The 25,640-nt window shown below is 37.9% G+C and overlaps 1 protein-coding gene across 1 annotated transcript in view; it reads right to left on the bottom strand.

Moving 5' to 3' along the window:
* Positions 1-25,640, bottom strand: part of LOC150095132 (apolipoprotein B-100-like) — a 297,535-nt gene that overhangs the window by 254,051 nt on the left and 17,844 nt on the right. The window contains exon 2 of the mRNA XM_090411200.1: positions 18,312-18,338. Coding sequence (XP_090267326.1) covers positions 18,312-18,338 — 27 coding nt within the window. The remainder of the gene's footprint in view (positions 1-18,311; positions 18,339-25,640) is intronic.

Raw genomic sequence — 25,640 nt, 5'->3', positions numbered from 1 at the left:
ATTTTCTTTTGCCCATTTTACCAGCTTATTTAAATCCTCCTGCAAACTTTCAACATCAGCTTGATTTTTTATTGCACTACACAACTTTGCATCATCAGCAAACAACTGAATATCTCCCTTTAAGTAGTTTCCTATATCATTTATATACAAATTAAACAACATTGGCCCAAGCACAGAGCCCTGAGGCACACCACTGGTCACCTGCCTCATTCTGGACTCGGCTCCTCCATACACCACCTTATGGTATCTCTCCCTGAGCCATTCTCCTATCCATATCACCAATTTAATATCCATTCCCATCTGCTCCAATTTGCGTAACAGTGTTCTATGGGGTATCCTGTCAAAAGCCTTAGCAAAATCCAGAAGTACCACTGTGTAGCCAGTTCCTTTGTCCAACTCGGATGTTATTCTATTATGAATAGTTAATAGATTGCTAAGGCAGGATCTACCTTTAACAAAACCATGTTGGCCTGATCCACCCATTCTTGAATTTTGTCTTTAACCAACTTTTCCAATACTTTTACCACTATTCCTGAGATGGTGATTGGTCTGTAATTCAATACCGCAGTTTTAGAGCCACCCTTATGCAAAGGAACCACTTTGCCTAACTTCCACTCCCTAGGGACCATACCAGAGTTCAAACTTAAATTAAATATCCAGGTAAGAGGGGTTGACAATTCATTTGCACATTCACGCAACACCCGAGCTGATATTCCATCTAAGCCTACCGCAGTGTTTGCATTTAAGTTTTGCAATATATTTAATACCTCTGATTCTTTAGCTTCAATTCTCACATTAGGTATTGCTATAGGTATAGAGATATCCTCACTTGGGTGATAAACTTTTGAAAAGTGATCACTCAGTAACTCGACTATTACATCTGATTTTGTCACCTCAATACCATCAGCACCCACTAAGGTTATCCTTCCGAAGTCATTCTTCCTCTTACTTGCCACATAGCGGAAGAACTCTTTGGGATTACCCTTGATCTCTTTGGCTAAGGTCTTCTCATAATCTGATTTAGCTTTTCTTACTATGCTGGTAACCTTCCTAGCTTGAGCCTTGTACTGCTCATGGGTGTCCTGATCGCCTTTCTCCTTGTAAATTCTCCATAACTTTTTTCTTTTTTTGCAGTTCAAGCTTGATACTACTGCTCATCCATCTAATGCCTGCCTTGTTTGACCTCCTGACCATGGGGACACAATCTGATATTGCTTTCCTCAGATACCCGCTGATTTTATCCCAAGCACTGCTAACATCTTTCCCTTGCAATATGTTCTGCCATGGGATGGCTGCAAGCTCACTCCGAAGCTTGTTATAATTGCCTAACCTGTAGTTCCGTACATACCCCTTCTTAATAGAAAAATCCACAGATTTTGCAACCTCCCAAGTCAATACCACATGATCGCTTTCACCAACTGGAGGTAACGAGGACACCTTACTTATGCATATAACCTCTGAACCAATAACCAGGTCCAACACTCTCACACCACGTGTCCCTTCAGTTACGTGCTGTTTCAAGTAATTATCTCGTAGAAGATGTATGAACTCCATTTCCTTTTTGCTATGTGATATTTCCTCCTTCCAACTGATATCACCATAATTAAAATCCCCCATAATAATCACTAAGCCTTCACTCATTGCACTAAGTTGCTGATGCATGAATTCAATATCTCCCCCCCGTACTCCTTGGCCTATAGCAGCATCCAACTGTATATTTGGTTGCATTGGTCACTATTTTGCACCAGACTGCCTCAAATGAACTCTCATTCACATGTCTATCATCATGATATACTACTTTCTTTGGCTGCAACACATCAGCTATCATCAACAGTACTCCTCCTCCTGTTCTATCTTCTCTATCCTCCCTGAAAATACTGTACCCATCACATTCAATTCCAGTGACCACATCTTTTGCTGACAGCCAAGTTTCACTAATGCCTACAACTTTGGGTGAGATTTCACTGACTAATGCCAAAAATTCTTCTCTCTTATTTCGAATGCTTCTAGCATTGGTATACAAAAATTGCAATTCCCTCTAGATCTTGTACCGGCTTTAGAACTGATATATAAGTCACTAACTACTGTAGTCCTATGCCGATTTTTATCCCCTCTCTTATGCAATTTATTCTGCCTATAAGGATCAATAAATACACAATCAGTACTAAAGTTTCCCTCTCTTACATTCAACCTTTTCAATATTAGTTTCCCTGCCCAATAACTTCAACCTGTTCAGAAAACAATAACTTCTTCAATCGCTTATGTCCTTCCATGTTAAGATGCAGTCCATCTCTAGCATACAATTGCCTTTTTCCTTCAAACACACTCCAAACATCAACAAACTCCAGACCTCTTTTTCTGCACATTCTTGCAATCATATCATTCATTATCATTGCTCGTCTACTTAACTCGTAATTGTCAAAACGAGGCAGCACACACACTATTCTCCCATTGACACTTTTCCTCTTCACAATATCTAATAATGTTCTTACATCTTTTCCTACCCGATTTATACTACCTCTCAGGTCATTCGTACCCACCATATCTTGTCTGCTTCATGCCCTCTCTTTATTGCTAAAGCCACTCTTTCTATTGTCCCATCAGCCAAGCACTCCTCATGCATACCACTCTCCATACCCTTAATCATAGAATCACCATATATTTTACCACTCTTAACTTCATTCAAGTCCACACTCATGGACTCATTCTCTACACTATTTAGCATGACTCTCCCAGCTTCATTACTCAACTCTCTATTACTTACCTCCCCACTCTCACTACATCTCATTTCTTCTAGGCCACTTGTGGTTTTATTATGTCGACTCCCAATCACTCCCATACTATTTATTACTGAATCATTCACCAAAGACTCACCCATATGTAATCCTGTTCTAGTTACTTCAGCTAAAGTAATCTCTATAGTCCTAATTTCTCTGTTTAACACATTAAACTCAGCTTTAACTTCCAGTATCTCCTTACCGATCACTTCCACTTCCTCATGAAGAAGATGGAGGTCATTTTTCATTTTCATAAACTCCCGCCGAAGTTCTTCCGCTACGGTCCCGATGTCAGCTTCCATTCCTAAACGCTCCAGCCTATCCCGACACTTCTCACATACGTCGACATTTTCGTTCTTCTCATTTTGCCAGACCGACCACAGATCCTTCACATTTTTCGGTGCATACATGTAGCAGTTTCCGCAACGCATCCATTGCGAAAAATCTAACGCTGAGCCAGCCTTTCGTGTAGTAGTAGAAGTCCTGCGCGCCGCTGACGTACGTTTCTTGTTGGACGCCATCTTTACACATTGATATAGTGAAACAAACGGCAGTGAAAACACAATATATACAACACAGTTTTAAACAATAATACCACTGAAGGACTTGTTTCTAACCGATGCACAATTTGTGACAAAAAGCCACACTATATTTAACTTTAAAAACACGTTTTCTAGACTAGCTAAACTCGACCGCCACATTTACCAAGGACACTAGCGCCACCCTCAACCACTGTCAAAGATTGCCAAACAAGTGTTTCCTGCAAGGTTGGTAGGAAAAAGACCCAGAGGAAGACCAAGATATAGGTGGACTGATACAGTAAAAAGTGCCTTAAAAGACAGAAACATACGATCTGATAATGTTGGAGTCTTGACAAGTAACAGATTAATTTGGAGAAAAATTGTTGATAGGAAGTTAGTAATGATGTAAATTTTTCATGTAGTACTATTATAATAGTACTGGTTGTACTATTATAACAGTGCTGGCCTGGTTGGCCGAGTGGTTAGCGTATCCATTCCCCACCCAAAAGGCTGTGGGTTCGAATCCCACCATGGGCATGGATGTTTGTGATTGTCTGTGATACTGGTGGTTGTGGTTGGCAGTAGATGGCATTGGTGTAAATGATGAGGGTAGCTGCGGTTGGTGAAGACGAAGCGTTGTAGTAGATGCCCTCCCTCGATGAGTCTTTGGACTCCCTGGAGGTGTTATGTAATAATAATAATAATAATAATATATCCTGTACATCCCTTGAGGGTACATGTCAGGAATTTCATGATGATAAACTATCGTGTCATAGTAAAACTTCAGTTTTAATATAAACTGAAATAATCAATCTACTTTTTGAGTTACAATCTACATAATCACAATCGTAATGCTACTTTTATACTACCTATAAAATTAAAAAACATATTCAACTCCTCCAAGGATCCCCTTCCCCCTTGGCTGACCCTTGGATATAATGAATCCATTGCACCTGTTACTTACCTTATATTGGTGAAACTGTATGAACAATTCCTACATAAACAAGAACAAAAAAACACATCAAGTTTAACAATTTTGGAAAAGAACGCCTCTCGGATCATGCTGTTAACACCCTAAACAGAACTGATTGGAAAGAAACCTGTTCCTTACATCATACAAAAAACTCGGTATGAATGCAAATTTAAAGAAGCCTGTGAAATTTTGATCAACCAGCCTAATCTAAACAATAATAGTGGCTTAAAATTCCGAAGTATTTGGATGGCACATATCCAGCCCACTGAAGTTTTTCAAGTTCTCCAGCAAATCCTTACTTCAGGATTTTAAACAATAATTTCAGCCCTTGTTGGCCACCATCTATACTGTTTTGTTCTAATTTATCTGTAAGTAATTATGCAAAAGCATATTGCTCTGTAACTTAAAATGTCTCTTAAAGATTTGTAACCAAACATATAATAATAATAATAACAGAACTCAAGCTTTGATGTAACAAGTTTTTTTTTTTTCTCCTCCAGCCAGTAGTGTTAATGGTTGACCCAATTACTGTGACTTTGGCATATTATTATTATTACCCCAAGACCTCATGGAGTCAAAGACTCATCTGGGAGGTCCTTTTATCACACACACAGCTCATCATACCGTGCCTTGAACACATTCAAACTCCTTGCAGACACCACACTCTCAGGAATGGCATTCAAATCATTCACAACTCTGCACGAAAAAAACCTGCCCGTCACTCCCCTACTCGCACCCTCTTTATACAGTTTCCAGGGATGACCTCTGGTTCTCCCCAGTTCTCCCACTATTTTCTGTAGAACTTATCCAGCATTAATCCTATAACAACCCCTTAGCAACTTGTAGGTCTCTATCATATCTCCCCTCTTTCTCCTCCTCTCCACCACACCCTGCAAATTACATCTTCTCAATCTTTCCTCGTACTCAACATTCCAGAGGTCAGAAACTACCTTAGTCAGATGAAACCAGAGTTCAATAAAAATATGCAATGAAAATATTTTGGACAGAAACTGTCCATCAGTTGAATGGTACATTAAATGCACACAATCAAAGGACAGAAAATACAATAATCACTTTCTATTAATGGCTAGAAGAATATTTGATTAGTTTAACATGAAACATTATTTTTTTAAAAAATTGTAAAGAAAGGCAACCACTATGATTTAAATTAGGATAACAAAAAAGCTGATGAACTTTCTTTAAATAAAGATTTATGTTTAAAATAGCTATGTGAATCAAGCACATGTGATATCAAAGGATTCTGTTATAAATTAAAGATACCAAGAAATTATATATTTGGTTTAATCCATTATCCACATGTAAGCAAACAAAGTTTGTACTTGAAGTATCGTTCAGGACTGGAGCAACTCGTGGCAAAGGTAGTATAAGTTCTCATCACTTGCCTTAGTATCCCATACTGCAAAGCACATCTCCTTGTAGACATGTATTATTATTATTCAGGCCATCATGGAGTCAAAAGACTCATCGTGGGAGGTCCTCCCTAAGAAACACAAAGCCTATCAAGACTCATCGAGGGGAAGTCTCCCCTTAAGAAACACAAAGTCTATCAAGACTCATCGAGGGAAGGTCCCCCCCCTTAAGAAACACAAAGTCTATCATACCACTCTTTGACCGTTCTCGCTCTCAACACACCATCAGGCAATGCATTCCATGGTTCAACCACCCTCCATGCAAGGAAACTACTCCTCACCCTCTTGCTCACAGTTTCCTTTCGTAACTTCCAGGGATGGCCTCTTGTCATCACTCCTTCCCGCTGTTCAACCAAGTGAAAGAACTCCCCAGTGTCAACCCTGTAACCATCTCTCAACAGTTTAAAAGTCTCAATCATATCACCACTCCTTCTATCCACCAAACTCTGCAGTCCACATTCCCTCAGCCGATCCTCATAACTATCATTCTACAGTCCTTAAACCATCTTTGTAATCCATCTTTGTACCCTTTCCACAGTTAATTGATCCCCTTCAAATCCTGAGGATCAAATCTGAGAACAATAGTCCAAGTGTGGTCTGATCAGGGTCTTATACAACGGAATAATAACTGTTTTATCTCTGCAGGTTAGTGTCCTTCTCATTATTGCAGCAATCCTCTGTGTTACCATCGCCACCTTTGCAATATGTCCCCTAAATTTCAGGTTTCTATCAATCATCAACCCCAGATCTCTTGTCTCCCCTACTTCCTCTAGTATAACTCCTCCCATAGAGTATGCAGTGTCCTATCGATGTTTCCCAAGACTCAAGACCTTACATTTTGCTGCATTAAACTGATACCCCCATTCATTTGCCCATCTATCTAGCTTATTCAAATCCTCTTGCAGGGCTCCAACATCTGCACTATTACTAATAATCATTCCCAGCTTTGCATCATCTGCAAACAACTGAATATCCCCTTGCAATCCACTGACAATGTCATTGATATAAAGGTTAAACAATATAGGTCCCAGTACTGAGCCCTGTGGGACCCCACTTGTAACCCTCTGCTTCCTTGAAACTGCCCCACCATACACAACTCTCTGATATCTATCGGACAGCCAATCCTGAATCCAGTTGATCAATCTGACATCCAGACCCATGTGCTGCAACTTAAATATCAGCTTATCATGTCGCAACCTGTCAAATGCCTTCGCTAAGTCTAAGAAAATGGCAGTATATGCCTTTCCCTCATCTAATGCTCTTGTAACTTTATCATAAAAGGCTAGCATATTGCTAAAACAAGAGTGTCCCTTCACAAATCCATGTTGACTCTCACAGATAACATTAACCTCATCTGCCCAATGCTGTATACGGTCCTTCACTACTGTCTCCAAGATCTTACTAACTACTGATAACACAAACTGGTCTATAATTAGACACTTCCAGTCTGCTACCGCCTTTATGCAATGGCACTATCTTACCTTCCATTCCATGGGCACCTTTCCAGCAGCCAGACTTCATTGAAAAGCCAGGTCAAAGGTACTGTCAGTTCCCTAGCACATTCTCTCAAAACTCGTGGCGAAATGCCATCCAGTCCCACAGCTTTACTGACATCCCGAGTACTCAGTATTTGAAACACACTCTCCTCCTGTACCTCTAAACCTTGAACCTGCCCTATCCCTCTAGCATTAAAATCTTTCCCGTAATGCTATGCATTAAGGGAAGGGTCACTACCCTGACCAGTTTCGACCTTTATTGAGGTCTCATCAGTGGGAGCCAGACCCAGAAGTGGTGATACTAAGGTGGAAGTGATGGATAAGTTATATTTTCCTATATGAGTTGCCAAAAGGTGTCACACCTTATTATTAAAATTCTCTGGATTAGAGATAGATAGTTATTGAAAGTTTTTTACTTGGTTATATTATAAATTAAAGATACCAAGAAATTATATACTTGGTTTAATCCATTATCTAAACGTAAGCAAACATACTCACATACGTCACCCATCTCTGGACGAAGGCTATGGAGAGGTTTGGCGAATCTGAAGTTGTTGCACTTGATATCTCCAAAGCTTTTGACCAGGTCTGGCACAAAGGCTTACTTAGCAAACTACTATCATTGGGTCTGTCTCAGGACTTCTGTAGTTGGATTGCCAGCTTTCTGTCTGGATGCACATTGTGTGTGATGGTGGATGGTTCCTTATCCTCTTACCATTCAACTAATTCCAGGGTTCAACAAGGTTCTGTCCTCTCACCAACCTTCTTACTGCTGTATATCAATGATCTACTTCAGTTGATCTCCAACCCAATACACAGTTTTGCAGACGACAGCACATTGCACTCCTCCCTTTCATTTGATAAACCTTACTCCACACAACTCACCTCAACCTACAGAACAGTAACCACCACCGCCCTCAATTCTGATCTTCGAGCCATCTTCCAATGGGGTTCAGATAACCTCATCAATTTCAATGCTAATAAAACTCAGTTCTTTCCCGTTTCTCATAAAATTTCTCATTCTCCTATTCCATTTTTACCCAGTTTTCTTTTTGACAATATCCAAATTTCCAGATAATTTGAGATTTCTCTTTTTGGAATTATCCTGACATCAAACCTCTGCTGGCATAAACACATCACAATTATTGCATCCTCAGCTTCAAAAAACCTAGGATTTCTCTTTCACTGATGATGTTACTTCACCCCCGAACAGCTTTTAACATTATACAAATCACAAATACACCCAGCTATTGAATACTGCCCTCACATATGGGGGTGGAGGCCTTTAAAAGCTCCCTCAAAATGCCTGACTCAATACAGAGGACAGCAATTAACCTTATTAATGACCCATCTCTTATCAACTCACCCTCCAACTCCATTTTCACACAGACGTTTGGTTTCTGCAGTATGTATATTCTACAAAGATTTCCATGGAAAATGCTCATCTGAAATAAAATCAATAATTCCCCCACTTAGTACTAAGCTTGTTGGAACACATGCAGCTTCTGCTCATCATCCCTTCTTCTCATCATCGGTACACCTCAAAACAAACAGAACAAGTTTCTTTTCCTCTTCCTTTATCCCTTCAACTGGTATAGTGTGGAACAGTCTTCCCCCTGTTGTGTTTCCCAAGGAATACAATATATAGTCTTTCAAATCAAATGTAAACAAGTTCCTCCTTTCCCAACCCACTACCCATATACAATACTAATGTACCGTAGGTTGATCAACTAACCTCTTGTGAATGGACTCAACATAAAAAAAATACCACTTATTAGAAGATATCACTTCTTCATACCTTACTGGAGCCATTCCTCTCTCTCTTTCTCATTACCCATCCAAGTACCCTCTTCAATCCCAACTCTTTCCCCTACATTCTAGGCTATTCCATTCTTCCTTTCTTGTCTACTCACGCTTTCACTTCCTGTTTGACTGTTTGAGCTGACCTTTCTCATGTTGTGTTCTCCAGTCTGCTCTGAGTTCCCCCCCTCCCCATTTCCCTGTCTGGAATATATGAATAAAATTTATATACATGCCATATAATACTTGAAATAGGGGATATCCTTGTCTAAGTACTCCCGTTACTTCAAATGTTTTGGTTCTGTTTTGATATCTTTATATGCTTATTACTGTATTCTCATATAGGCTATAGAGTGGTTTTGATAAATTTATAGATGCAGGTGGTTTCTTAGTATATTAAAGAGTTTATATCTGTCTATATTGTCAAGGCTTATTTATAATCTATGAATTCTAGATGTGTTTCCAAGTAGAGTTCTCTTCTCTTTTTCAGTTAGGAGTTTGAGACTGAATATCTATACAGGATCTTCCTTTTCTAATGCTATTTTGTTCTTCATTGAAAAATTTTTCTAGGATGGCATTGATTCTGTTCTTCAGCATTTTAGCACATATCTTATAAACTGTATTTAATAAACTTATTCCTCTGCAGTCATCACAGTTATTCTTACTTCCTGTCTTTAAGGAAGTAAGGAACGAATGACAGTTGCATAGTTCCAGTCAATAAGTAATTTTCTGGTTGTATATTTTGTTTATTAATATAAGAAATCTTTGCCTGCATATTTCACAAGTTGTATTTGAATTTTATCTTTTCCTGGTGATTTTCCATTTTTCATTTCTTTTAATGTTCCATTTAATTCCAAGTGGTGAGTGTATGATGGCGACTATTATATGGGATGCAGCAAGAGATGGTTAATTTTATATTTACTGTGTGATAATATTTTGCAATTTTTAGATTTGTGTGACATTTGAGATTGGAATGCAGTGTTGGGTTAAATGTTTTAGACAGTATTATTTTAAATTCCATTTACCATTTAAGAACTCAATTATTAGCAATATCATAAGGGACTTTGTGGCATGCAATACTTGCAGCATGTATGCGTCTCGAGAATTACATATGTGGCTTGTTAAAGAGAGTGGAGAGCGTATGTGCGCAAAAAAGTTGGAGGAAATAAGTACATTAGATATATCGATATCCGACTTTGTTGCTCCAGGAACGGGGAATGAATGTAGGAAGACAAGTAGTGTGATAGGAGAGAATGAGAAAATAATAGTTGATAGTGTGGAAGGTGTGAGTGACTGTGAAAGTTTAGGAGATGGTTTTGTTTGGGAGAGTGAATTTAGATTAAGAGTGACTGACCTGCAGAGGGAGATAGATGAGTTGAAAGAGGAGGTGGAATGTCTTGTGAATGAGAGCAGAAGTATGAAAGATAAGATTAGGAGAATGGAAGAGATAAATGCAAGGCAAATTAGAGTAGGAGAGAGAGAGAATTTAGGGAGTATGAGTGAGAGGTATGGGGGGTGCTAGAAGAGGAGAGAATGGAAACAGTAGAAGAGAGGGAATGAGAGAGAGGTATGGGAATGCTAGCAGACGAGAGGATGGAAACAGTAGGAGAGACGGAATGAGAGAGAGGTATGGGAATGCTAGAAGACGAGAGGATGGAAACAGTAGTAGGAGAGAGAATGAGAGAGGGATATGGAAGTGCTAGAAGTGGAGAAAATGGAAACAGCAGGAGAGAGGGAATGAGAGAGATGTATGGGAGTGCTAGAAGAGGAGAGAATGGAAACAGTAGAAGCGGAGAGAATGGAAACAATAGGAGTGAGGGAATGGTAAGAGGTATAATGTATGGCGACTCAATTATCCGTGGTGTTCAAGATAGGATGCGTGAGGAGTGTTTGCCAGGAGGAACAATAGAAAGGGTGGCTATGGCAATTAAGAGAGGTGAAAGGGTGGATGAGATGATTGTGATGGTAGGAACGAATGACTTGAGTGGTAATGTAAGTCAGGCAGCGAGAGATATGAGATTTTTGCTTGAGACTGTACAGAAGAAGACGGAGAGAGGAAAAATAGTGTGCGTGTTGCCTAGGTATGATAATGATGAGCTCAGCAGAAGAGCGGTGATATTGAATGGCATAATAACGAGAATGTGTGACAAGAGAGGACTGGTATATGTGGATGCTTGGAGTGCGTTTGAGGAAAGAGAGGAATTTTATGTGAGAGACCGTTTACATTTGAATGAGGAAGGACGTAGGCATCTGGAGAGATTGTTGTTCTGAACGAGTCAGTGTGTCCCAGGGAGGATGATAGCAGGGATGGCCTCTTGTGGGAATGGATACTTGGGAGAAGGGAGACAATGTCATGTAACACTGAGCCCAGTGGAGTCTAGAAGGGATAATGCTGGGTATAGAAACAATGGCATTTATATGCTTTATACTAATGCCAGGAGTATCCGGAATAAGGGAGAGGAATTGGTGGAGCAGATAGCATCAGCCTGGCCAAAAATTATTGCGATCACTGAGACGAGGTTGACAGAAGGGGATATAACAACAGGAATAGAAGTCGCTGGGTATAGCATTTTTCGTCAGGATAGGAGGGGAAAGCGTGGTGGTGTGGTACTGCTTATGATAAGTGATGACCTATGTCCTCTAAGAGTGGAGAATTTGGAAGGAAGTGAGACAAATGATTTTGAGAGTGTATGGTGTGAGGTAGAGGTAGGCAAGACAGGATATTTAGTGGGGTGTTGCTACAGACCCAGGAGCACAGAGGATGGGGACCAGAAGATGTTTAGACAGCTAAGTTTGGCAAGTGCAAGAAGAATGATTGTTATGGGAGATTTTAACTTCAGTAGTATAAATTGGAGAGAGGAAGATGCATGTAGCAATAGGAGAATGGAATTTCTAGAATTCTTGAGGGACAAATGTCTTAGGCAACATTTAACAGAGGGAACAAGAGGTTCAAAAGTTCTGGATTTGGTTATAGCATCAGAAGAGTTGATAATAACTGAGTTGATGTCTCTCCCACCAGTTGGAGAGAGTGACCATATGGTGTTGACTTGGAAAATGAATAGACATGCAGGAGTATCAAAGAGACGGGAACTTATGTGGAATTATAATGCAGGTGATTATAATAGTCTTAGACGTCAACTTCGGGAAGTTTCATGGAGGGAGGAATTGGAAGGCCGGAATATCACTAGTGTGTGGGAAATTGTGAAAGAATATTTGTTATCAGCAATGGTAAGTTGTATACCACGAGTGAAGAAGAGGACGCAATTTGGAAAGTAAAGTGGATGACAAACAATATTAAACAGGAATTGCATGTGAAAAAGAGGCTATGGAAGAGATATAAGGAGACAGGTGAAGAGATGCATGAGGAATATAAGACACAGGCCAGAAGAGTGACTAGTGTGGTATGGAATATGAGAGGAGATTGGCCCTAAGGTCCAAAGAAAATCATAGGGAATTTTTTAGCTATGTGGCCAGTAGGAGGAGAAATGACTGTGGAAGAATGATATTGTGGGATAAAAATGGGAATAGAGTGACTGATGCAGAGGACATAGTGGAATTGTTCAATGAACACTTTATTGGAGTATTTCATCCTAGAGGAGTCAGTTTTAATGCTAGAGGGATAGGACTGGTTCGAGGTCTGGAGGTACAGGAGAAGAGTGTGTTTCAGATACTGAGTACTCTGGATGTCAGTAAAGCTGTGGGACTGGATGGTATTTCACCACGAGTTTTGAGAGAATGTGCTAGGGAATTGACAGTGCCTATAACGTGGCTTTTCAATGAAAGTCTGGCTTTGGCAAAGGTGCCCATGGGATGGAAGGAAGGTAAGATAGTGCCATTGCTTAAGGGTGGTAACAGACTGGAAGTGTCTAATTATAGGCCAGTCTGTGTGTCATCAGTAGTTGTTAAGATCTTGGAGTAAGTAGTGAGGGACCGTATACAGCATTCGGCAGATGAGGATAATGTTATCTCTGAGAATCAACATGGATTTGTGAAAGGACGCTCTTGTTTTAGCAATATGCTAGCCTTTTATAATAAAGTTACAAGAACATTAGATGAGGGAAAGGCATATACTGCAATTTTCTTAGACTTGGCGAAGGCATTTGACAGGTTGCCACATAATAAGCTGATATTTAAGTTGCAGCACATAGGTCTGGATGTCAGATCGGTCAACTGGATTCAGGATTGGCTGTCTGATAGGTATCAGAGAGTTGTGTATGGTGGAGCAGTTTCCAGGAGGCAGAGGGTTACAAGTTTGGTCCCACAGGGCTCAGTACTAGGACCTATATTGTTTAACCTTTATATCAATGACATAGCCAGTGGATTGCAGGGGGATATTCAGTTGTTTGCGGATGATGCGAAGCTGGGAAGGATTATTAGTAATAGTGCAGATGTGGTAGCCCTGCAAGAGGATTTAAATAAGCTAGATAGATGGGCAAATGAATGGGGGTCTCAGTTTAATGCAGCAAAACGTAAGGTCTTGAGGTTTGGGAAACATCGATGTGATGCTGCATACTCTGTGGGAGGAGTTATACTGGGGGAAGTAGGGGAGACAAGAGATCTGTGGTTGATGATTGATAGAAACCTGAAGTTTAGGGGACATATTGCAAAGGTGGTGAAGGTAACACAGAGGATTGCTGCTATTATGAGAAGGACACTGACCTGCAGAGATAAGTGGGTTATCATTCCATTGTATAAGTCTCTGATCAGACCACACTTGGACTATTGTTCTCAGATTTGGTCCCCCGGATTTGAAGGGGATAAATTAACTGTGGAAAGGATACAAAGATGGATGACAAAGATGGTTTCAGGACTGTACAAGGATAGTTATGAGGATCGGCTGAGAGAATGTGGACTGCAGAGTTTGGTAGATAGAAGAAGGAGAGGTGATATGATTGAGACTTTTAAACTGTTGAGAGGTGGTTACAGGATTGACACTGGGGAGTTCTTTCACTTGGTTGAACAGCGGGAAGGAGTGATGATAAGAGGCTATCCCTGGAAGTTACGAAAGGAAACTGTGAGCAAGAGGGTAAGGAGTGGTTTCTTTGTGTGGAGGGTGGTTGAGCCGTGGAATGCATTGCCTCATGGAGTGGTGGGAGCGAGAACAGTCAGTGAGTTTAAAGAGTGGTATGATAGACTTTGTGTTTCTCAGAGGGGGGGGCCTCACCTCGATGAGTCTTGACAGACTTTATGTCTTAGGAAGGACCTCCCTCGAGGAGTCTTTTGACTCCTTGGAGGCCTGAATAATAATAATAATAATAATAATAATAATTCTCTCTTTCTTGTTCAATGATCTGAAACAAGATGGTGTTGAATGGAAGATAGCTGGATAGGTCTGTGCAAAAGACAAATAAAATGAATTGTATTGATTTTTCAAGAATCCTATGGTGCTGTGAGTGTAATATATATGCATGGGGAGATGTTGCAAATGTGTATGTGGAAAGGTTGAATAAGAGAGATGAATGAGTATTCGGGAAGTGCAATATGCTGATGGACGTTTATTTGTCACTTGGTTAGAGTATAATAAAATTAGTTTAATCCTTTATCCAAGTGTGAGCAAACAAAGGTTGCACCTGCAAGTATCTTCAGGACTGGGGTAAGGTGGTACAACACCATAGGTAGAGATGACCTGCTAATGCTTCTGCCTGGTATCTCCACTTGGGCCTGGCTCCCACTGAAGAGACCTCAATAAAGGTCGAAACTTCTGGGTAGTGGCCCTTCCCTTAATGCATAACATTAGACATATCCGCAAGGAGATGTGTTTTGCATTATGGGAGATACTGAGATAGGAGTGTTGGTAGCTCGCTCCACCTTTGCAACGAGTTGGCCTGGTGTTGTACCACCTTACCCCAGTCCTGAAGATACTTTCAGGCGCAAACTTTGTTTGCTCACACTTGGATAAAGAATTAAATTAATTTTATTATGCTGATGGACACAAGGCTTTTTTGAATCAGAGTAGGGAACATGGCATTATAAATGAAATAGATGTTGAGAAGATTGTGTTAAAATGTTAAGAAAGCATGGAGTGTGACTGACAATAAGAAAACATGTAAAACTGATGACAAAAAAGAGTGACCTCTTGATAAGAAAGCATGAGTGAATGACAGTGATAAACAGAGTGAAATTAGTGGTAAGTGCAAGCAGGGCCAGAGAAACACGCATACAACGGATGATAAGATAGTAAGAGTGAATGACAGTGAAAACATTATGCAAGATTTGAATGCAGAGTTGGTGAAGATGAGGCAAGAGATGAAGTATATGCAGAATGAAATGAAGAGACTTGTAGATATGTATGGAAGAGTAAAATCATTGTTTCTCTAGCTTATTGTATGTAATGTAACCCAGCTTGTCCTGTTTATTTGTATATGCTCCAGATCTTAGTATGAAAATTGAAATGTTGGGATATTAAAAAAGTTATTTATAACACAGTTGTAAAGTCCATAACTTCTAAAATGAATGCTGATCACCATGTAACACTAAAAGAAAGGTAGCAAAAGACATGAGTGGCATTATATTGGGATTCAATTATTAGAGGTGCGTGAACAAGAGGATACACAAGGTAGAATAAGTAGAGTGACTGTGAATATGAGGAGTAAGCAAGCAAAAGAGTTGGTAGTGGTAGTGACTTGGTTAGGAACAAGGAGAACATAAGGAGGTTGTTGAGAAGAATAAAAAATAATAGCATTATAGGAAAGGTAGTCAGTGTGTTGCCTAAGTATGACAGTGGTGAGTTGAGGCAGAGAGCAAGGATTATGAATATCTTAAACATATCTTAAATCCTTTAACCCCCATGTTTCATCAAATTGTAATAATTTGTTCTTTTTCTTTTAGGATTATATAAGAAAACATAAAATTAATTAATTTTTGTACTAGGTGTTTATCAGAACTTTATATATGTTAGTGGATATGTGTAAAGAGAAGGGAATGTAGCTGGTGAATGTGTGGGATAAGTTTGAGGGATAAATGGAACTGTATATACTGTACTCTTTATGCTCGATAACAATTAGTATGTCTGCTTCTGGTAGCCAGATCTCACTAATGCATACAATCTAAGGTCTCAATTTATTGACCAGGGAAAGAAGCTCTACCCCTTTGTTTCTGATATGCCTAGCATTTGTGTACATATGAGGTGGGGGAGGGGGGTTCTGATAAACACCTAGAACAATAATGATTTTAAAGCAACTGATATAACCATAAGAAAGAACATATCTTAAATCCTTTTAACTCCCATGTTTCATCAAATTGTAATAATTTGTTCTTTTTCTTTTAGGATTATATAAGAAGACATAAAATTAATTAATTTTTGTTCTAGGTGTTAATCAGAACTTTCCATCCCCACTCCCTGCCTCATATGTAGCCCTTCTTCTTAATATATGTATATATAGGGAGTTTTAAGAGGAATAGTAAATGTTTTGGTAGGTGGTAGTACTGATTATTCTGGGTAAAAAAAGTTAACATAAACATGTGTCCAATTTCCAATGGATGCAGAGATACAGCTGTATCTCTGTCACATAAAATGATATGAGAGATATCAAAGAATGATAACGGACTTACTATTTGCATTTATTGACTGTTTGAATGACACAAAACAAAAATAATTGACACTGTAATTTGCAGTTCATAATAAATATTCAAAATTTCCACTGCCAACCTAATGCACTTTGCAGCTCTTGTGGTAATAGTACGTGTTGTTCTTCTGAGGTCATCTTGACGTTCTTTTACGAGGGCAGCATTATCCATAATGTGAATAATGAATTCATCTCTTGTATTTACCTTTTCTTTGTATAATTCACTTTTCATCCATCCCCACAAACCAAAATGTAAGGGAGTGAGGTCTGGAGACCTTAGTGGCAAACGAACAGGATAGGCACGGCCGATCCATTGTTCAGGGAAAGTTCAATTTAGATACTGTGTCATCTGATGGCTATAATATACAGGAGCTCCATCATATTTGTGTTCCATATCATTCAAACAGTCAATAAATACAAACAATAAGTCATTATATATCATTCTTTAATTCCTCTCATAATAGCTTTTTATGTGCCAGGTACATGTGGAGATACAATCATCTGTATCTCCACATCCAACGGCAATTGGACACATTTTGATATGAACTTTTTTACTCACAATAATTGATACTATCACCTACCAAAATATTTACTATCTCTCCTGAAACACCCTGTTCATACATACATAATATATATATATATATATATATATATATATTATATATATATATAAGAAGGGCTATATAACAGAAGATTTTATATAATATATATATATATAGTTATGTCCAATCAGAAATAACAAACAATAATGAGGAAATTAAACATGTAAATCATTACATATACTTAGGACAACAGATATCAATGGAACAGAATATCATGGATGAAATTAAAAGGCGCATGATGCTTGGGTGGAAAGCAATTGGAAAATTACATTCAGTATTCAAAACCAACTACCATTATGCCTGAAGAAAACAGTTTTTAACCAGTGTATTCGTATTCTTCCTATACTGACATATCACTGTGAAACATGGACACTGAATGCAAAGGAAATTCAAAAATTAAGAACAACACAATTTAGTATGGAAAGAAGTATGCTTGGTATCACAAGACTGGATGATAAAAGGAATACATGGATAAGAAATCAAATCAAAGTCTCTGACATTACAGGAAGAGTGAAACATCTGAAATGGCAATGGGCTGGGCATATTGCTCAAAGACAAAATCAGAGATAGACAAAAGAAGTACTGGATTGGATTCCACGAGAAGAAAAACGACCATGCCTAAATCATGGTGGATTGATGATATCATCAGATTTGCAGGAGTGACATGGAAAAGGAGAGCCACGGATAGAGAGTTTTGGACTAATCTTGGAAAGGCCTTCATCCAGCAGTGGATCGACAATGGCTGATGATGATATATAGATATATATAGATATACCGATGCCTACGCCATCCCCCTGAATTCCGGACTGGTAGACCGGTTCTCCTTGAATTCTGATGACTCAAATTTTAAAGCCATGAAAGGGGGTGGTTCCTCCCCCTGGCACCTGAGGCACTCAACCCCCCGAGTTCCAGACTGGTAGGCCGGTTCTCCTTGAATTCTGATGACTCGACAGTCAGGGTAGCCCCTGAGTTTCAAAACTTTCAAATAACTTGACAAAAAAAAGTGAGACAAAAACGTTACAAAAAAAAAAGCTTATTTTATATTATAAAAGAAGGGCTATACAATAGAAGATTTTATAATATATGTATATATATATATATATATATATATATATATATATATCTGTAAAAACATAGTTTTTCTTACCAACATGTTCTTCTGAATCATTGGCACCTGAAATAATAAAAAATAATATCAAATGCATAAATTTGTTTACAATCTTTTTGAATTTTAGAAACAATTTCAAAATTATTATTATTATTATTATGTGTGTATGTTCTGTTTAAGCATACTGTTCAGCAAAATCTATACTTTGATTCTTTCACTTTACTTCATTCACACACACACACAGTGGAAGGTGAACAAAATAGTTTATGATATAAAAATTGTCAACATGTTTGTAAAGTCACTATTTTATGTATAATTGGTACAGCTTAATGCCATATGATGACACTTAGGATCAATTATATTTATTTTAAGATGCCATGGCATCAATAATAATAATAATGCCGGCCTGGTTGGCTGAGTAGTTAGCTTATCCCCTCTCCAGCCAAAAGGCTGCATGCCCACCATGAGCATGGATGTTTGTGATTGTCTGTGAAAGTACTAGTGGTGGTCGGCAGTAGATGGCATTGGTGTGGATGATGAAGTAGCTGCGGTTGGTGGAGATGGAGAGTTGTAGAGCAGATGCCCTCCCTCAATGAGTCTTTGGACATCCTGGAGGTGTTACATAATAATAATAATTATTATTATAAAAAAAATCATCATCATCATCATCATCAGACTTCCATGGAGTCAAAATATTCCTTGTAAGAAGCTCACATACACAGCTTATTATATCATGCCTTACATGCATTCACTGTTTATGTACTCATCACACTTTCAGAGAATGCATTGTAATCAATCACTGCTCTCCATGTAAAAAAACTACTCCTTACACTCCCCTTTTATACAGTTTACAGGAATAACCTCTTGTTCTCTCCCTATTTCCCCACATTCTATGATAAGTCATTCCATACAGACTAATCTAGAATGACCCTTTACCAACTTCTATGTCTCAATTATATTCTCCCCCCCCCATCCCCTTACTCTTCCTATTCAATAGACAATACAAATTGGATTTCTTCAATCTTTCTTCATATTCAACATTCAGAGAGCAGGAAACCTTCCCCTTCCTTAATCAATCATCTCTGAACCCTTATCTTCATCTGTTTGAATTGAAATAACCCAATCTATGCACAGTTATCCATATGCAGCTGGATCTAAGCCTTATAAAATAGAATCATAACATCCTTAATTCTACACAGTGTCCTCTGAATTATTGCCATAATCTTCTGTACTGTCATCACAATTTTAGAAATGTGTCTAATCGAGTCAGTTGCAAAGCCACAACCTTTGGTTTACTCTACAGTTCTTCACAATGTTGCATCATTTACAAATCACTGCATATCACCATACAACAACCTTTCCCAAAATCATTAACATCAATTAGCAAATTAGTATGTTGGGTTGGAGATTGACAGTTATTAGCTAATACCTAAAACAGTCAATCTCCAACCCAACATACTAATTTGCTATCCAACCTCCATCTGTTCCAATTTAGTTACCAATATATCATGATGTAGCAATCTACCAAAAAAAAACATAACATAAAATAAAATAAAATAATCAAAAATAAAATAAATCTAGAGACCAGAAGAAATGCATTCATACCACTTCAGAAGAAAGGGGATATGGAGTTTTGCAAGAACTATAGCACTATTAAATTAATCTCTTGTGCAAGCGAGATTCCATTAATCATTCTAAATGATTGGCCTGGTTGGCATATCCACTCTCCAGCCAAAAGGCTGCACGTTCAAATCCCACTGTGGGCATGGATGTTTGTGATTGTGTGTGAAAATACTAGTGGTGGTGGTGGGCAGTAGATGGCATTGGTGTAGATGATGTGGTTCACTATAGTTGGTGGACTGAGTGTGAAGACAGAGAGTTGTAGAGTAGGTGCCTTCCCTCGATGAGTCGTTGGACTCCTTGAAGGTGTCACATAATAATAATAAATCTTATCAAAATTCTAGATCATTCTAAATGCAGTAGCAAATGGAAGAATTCACATGGCAGGAAAGAAATGGAATTTATACACCTACTGAGAGATAATTACTTGAAGCAGCATGTGATGGAGAGGACTAGGGGTGTGAGAGTATTGGACCTGGTCACAGGATCAGAAGAGCTAACTATAACTAAGGTGGCCACATTGACTCTGATTGGCAAAAGCAACCATGAAGTCCTGGCTTGGTAGAGCATAAAACATAAAGAATCCAAGGACTCATCGCGAGAGGGCACGCAACTCTACTTCGCTAAATACATCTCATCCTCTCCACTACTACTTAATTTTCCAACTACAACACCACTACCATCAACGCCATCTATCGCCCATCACCACCAACAACAGTATTTTTTTGTCTGTAAATTGCGCGTGCTCTGAAATCCAATCTGTCTAAATATATATATTTGTCAATTTCTTCTCACTAATTCTGCGGATTCCCTTCTTAAAATTAAAAGTGGAATAGAATAACAATAAAAACTCTTTCAATCTAGAGTAAGATGATAGTTTGATTGGAAACAATAAATTCGTAGTTCTTTCTTAGTAAGAAACTAGTAATATTGAAAATGCTTATCAAATTTTCAATGCTCTGCAGCCAAATACGAACAAATACCCTGCACGTAGAAGTGCGAGTGCAAAACTGAAAGGTTTTGATTTTCGGCCGTGCAAAACGGCAATTGTTTAGTCAAGAACCAAAGATTCCGTTTACAGTAGGCGTGATTTAAAAATGTTTCATGCTCAGCTGGTTTATCAGTTAAAAATAATATTTCGCACGATTTGTGTAATATATTCCTATTTAATAAAATCTAAAATATTGCTGGCATTATAATACATAATTGCGAACGTTTCTTTAAGGTTAATTTTGAGATAGATTACATTCACAGAGTAGCAGTAGTAAAAATAAATAAAATAAAAATGAATCGAATATTGCAATCAAACGAGGACATTCACTATTGCGAAAGTTTTCCGCTATGAGATTTATTTTAATCCCTGAGATTCGGCTTGATATGTATTAGTAGAGTACAATAGGAGTCGTCTATCTACGAAGCGCCTTCCTACAATGAGTCTTGGGATTCCATATTATTACATCGGTACCTTCATGGAATCCAAGACTCATCTTGGAAGGTCTATTCGACATATAATTGCAGTTAATGTAAAACATTTCTTTTCACTTAAAATCTTAAACAACAAAGCACTCTCAAGGATAATCAATCATGCTCACACAATGCTGGTCATACAACTATTTAAATTCGACGCTGATGAGTTTAAGAAATTCTATGCACTTACCACTTTTTCTAGCAACATATTCCACTCGCTCACTACTTTGCGATAAGAAAACTCTGCTCCTAACTAAATATGCTTTTCACCAAACTCTTGTTCAAAATCCACTTACCAGTTTATATGCCGCTATCATACTACCCTTCCTCCTCCGCTTATCTGACAGACGCTTCCACACAGTTACTGAATTGTTCTCGTAGTTCAACATCCCATAGCCCTGAAATTACTTGTTATCTCTTACCATTTTTAATGTTTCTTCCTCGACCAAGTAATGGTACAATCACTTCTCAAATCCCTCGCTTCTCCCACCTCTTGCATGCATTTTTTCTAATACACTGCATTCCATCTCCTTTGTCCGAAATTGGAAAGTCTTACACTCGTAAAAGACATCCCCCAGCTTCTGCTAAGAGTGCCAGCCCATCCAAATCCTCCTGAAGTAATCTAACATTCGAATTATTTTTCACAACTCATCCAAATTTACATCAACTTCAAACAACTTTCTCTCTTTACACCAGATGCTGTCATCAATATCTATAAATTAAAGCAGTGGCCCCAACAGAAAAAATTTGGCAGCTCACTTGTCAGCTTTCCTTTCTGGAACCCCGCTCTCCAATACATAACACGCCAATTAAAAATAAATAATATTAATACTCTCTATAACGATATTAATAATAATATCGATAATAATAAACGATAAAAATATTAATACTACTGATAACGTTGCCTCGACACATCCGAGAATGTCATTAACATTTAAGTAACACTGTTTACTCATAACTCAATAAGTCAAAACAACGTTGTTTATTTTGAAAGTGAAACTGCGTCACGAATCAAGTAAACACTGTTAAAATAACAATAATAAATAAATAAATGAACAATAAAACTTGACTACGAAAAAGCACATGATAACTTGAACAGAAATCTACTCTGGAAAATATTACAAATACTGGAATAAGACAAGGCTGTGGCTTATCCCCAATTCAACATTTATATAAACAGAATGGAAAACAATTGTCAAAGATGGACTTAAACTAACCAATAAAATACAGTTAAATACAATACTTTATGCAGATGATCATTGATCAAGTAGTAATTTCAATTTCAAAAGATAAATTCCAAATTGCAACTAACCACCTAAATCAGGGCTACCCAACCTTAGGTAATTCAAGAGCCGCATTAGAAAAAAAAATAAAAAATAAAAAATCTGAGGATCGCATCACAATGCGTATCTAGTAATTTGGTGAGCAGCAGCTACTCAACCTCGAAAGCCGAACAAACTAACAACACTAATTGCGCACTAATCGAGCGCTCACGTTCCCCGTGTGCGCCCGGATGCGCGTTGGAACAAAACAGTGTAAGAACGCTTCTTTTACACATCTAACATGTAGGTATATAGTAGGGTTGCCACCTTTTGGTAAGTCCAAAGCGGGACACACTTATCGAATGTGAAAGTCTTCCTCTCCTCTAGATGTATAAAATGAAAAAGCCAAAGTTGAATATGTAATTCTAACCTTATAAAAAATTAAAAGATTGGATACACTGGTACCGGTATTAGTGATTTAATAATATTTGTATGTTAAATATATAAGTTGTCCCGCTTAGCTGTAATTCGGGATGCTAAAAATTTTCTTAAAATTCGGGATGTCCCGCCTAATTCGGGACAGGTGGCAACCCTAGTATATAGTGGTGTAAAAACACCAAATAAAATTATCAACACCGAGATTATCGATTAGGGATAGAATTAAAATATCTAATACGCATTCGATTCAAATTGTTATTTTATTTTGTCGCTCTTGAAAATCAAAACCCACAGGTGGGTAGCACAAAATCGCACCCCAGCCCGCGGGCAGTGCTTTGGACAGCCCTGAACTAAATGAAATAGCAAAAAAAGGTCTAAAATGAAAATCTCTGAGACAAAAACGAATGCCATAGTAATGTATGGAAACACCATTCAAAGAGTCTAAATTATGCTTAACAATAAAATAATAGAACAAGTTAAGAAATTCAAATGCTTAGGAAATATAATCTCCCAATACAATACTGATTCACAATTGTAAACCAGACTACAAATTTACAATAGAAGGCATCGCATAATTAAAAGAAATTTTGGAAAACAAATAACTAAGTAAATTCAATTCAGTTACATAATATGACCTCTAAACCATCTCTCAAATAGGAAGTGGAACCTGGATTCTAAAACAAAGAAACAGAAAAGAAAAATAGCACAGATGAAGTTTCTAAGACCTCTCCTGGGACTCACTAGTTAGATAAAAAAGAAAAACACAGAAATAAGAGAACGATTAGATACAAAAAACATCATACAAGAAATAGAAGAATACAAGCAAAATTTGGGTACAAGACATAGAAAGAATGAAGAATAATAGGATTCCTAAATTAGCACTACAATATAAACCTATAGGAAGAAGAGACCGTAGACGTCCAAGATTAAGACGGAAAGATCAACCTCATTTTCAGAGCAGGAATAGGACATAAAAAAGCCTATACGTAAATTGTTCAGACGACAACGATAATAAGACTCTTTTAACAAATCTTTTATTCGTGTGCATTCCATGGAACAATATGAGATCGTGTAAAATAAAAGCATGTAAAATAGGCACATTTATTTAGATATACATGATTTGTTGTTTAATTAAAGTCCCATAATAATAATAACAACAACAACAACAATAATAATAAAAGTCAGTCAGTTAGGGATATGCTGACCATATTTCCTTGAGACAAAAACGGGACATTGGGATGGCAAAAATGGTACGGGGATTGTGTAACATTCTGTATTCATGAAAAAGTAAGACGATAAAAAAAATTATTACATAAACATACTGAGTTTACCATTATTCTTTGGTGACAGAACCCATACAAAAATTTAGGTAGACGTAGAGAGGAACTGTATTTCACCACGATCGTACCATGAATATTTCTCCGATGAAGTAATCTTACGCAGCAAATTTCGGTCTTTCAACACCTTATCATAAAACTTCTCACACTCCATTGCACAGAGTGTGAGACGTTGACAATGAGTGTGAGAAGCACAGACAATGAGGGCTATGTTTGTCTAACGACTAACATAGCCCTCATTGTCTCAATACTTAATCTAGATTTCTCCTTTCACCACATACTGTTCATAACAGAAAGTATTCTCTCAACAGGTACTGTAGTTCCTGGAAGACAAAGAATACACTCTACAATATTACAAATGTCCTGAAAGTCTAGGCTCTCTTCGCTCATTTCAATAGGTACAGATTTTTTTCAATAGGTACAGAAAAAAATCTGTACCTATCTATCAGATACATTAATGTTTTCTTCAATTCATGTATCCATCTGTCTCACAATTATACATTTTATGAGGGTCCACTGATCGAATACACAATTTCTTCTGTTTCTGTGCATCTGATGAGTTCCTCGTTCAGGCTGCCCTGTCCTTCTTTCCGTTAAGGTGTCTTTCTTAGCAACACCCACTTGAACTTCTCAGTGTTTCCTAAACTGCACTTTCACTTGTTGATATTCTAGGCTGGTTTCATATAAATTCTCAACTACCTCAAAACTCTTAGCCTCATTAACTGCTCCTGAATCTACTAACATTTTTAATTGTTTTTTCACATCAGTAGTTACAAACACTTAACTTTTTCTGGAGTCTTAATTGTTTACAAGATTTTCAATGTTACTTCTGTAGCTGAAATATTATCTTTTCAATAAAGCTAAAGTATGTTTGGAACGTAATGATCTCTTGCAAATGACAACCACAATTTCAAACAGAGATCTTCAAATAATTTTCGCAACATCACAGGGCATTTTTCTTGAGAAAGAAAATAAGAACGAAGCCCATCAAACATGCTTAAAATTTATCAATAATGGAGCCAAGGACAGAAATCTTGTATTTCCATGCTCTAACAATTTAGCGTAATTGTTTCCTGCAAAGTCACAAACGTTTTTCAGTTCTTCAACTCTGGCTGCGTATATATTGAAGTATTTGTATACTTTCATTGCCAAACATTCAATATCAATTGGTAAACAGTCGACAGCACACTGGAGACAATTGTAAATGTGTGTCCCACAACCAATACCGACAATCTGCTTCTTCA

This window comes from Typopeltis vanoorti, chromosome 21, assembly GCF_054136105.1.
Source record: "Typopeltis vanoorti isolate ZY-2024b chromosome 21, IOZ_Tvanoo_1.0, whole genome shotgun sequence".
Lineage (NCBI taxonomy): Eukaryota > Metazoa > Arthropoda > Arachnida > Uropygi > Thelyphonidae > Typopeltis > Typopeltis vanoorti.
The sequence above is the reverse complement of the archived record's forward strand: the minus strand, read 5'-3'. Positions and strand labels throughout refer to the sequence as shown.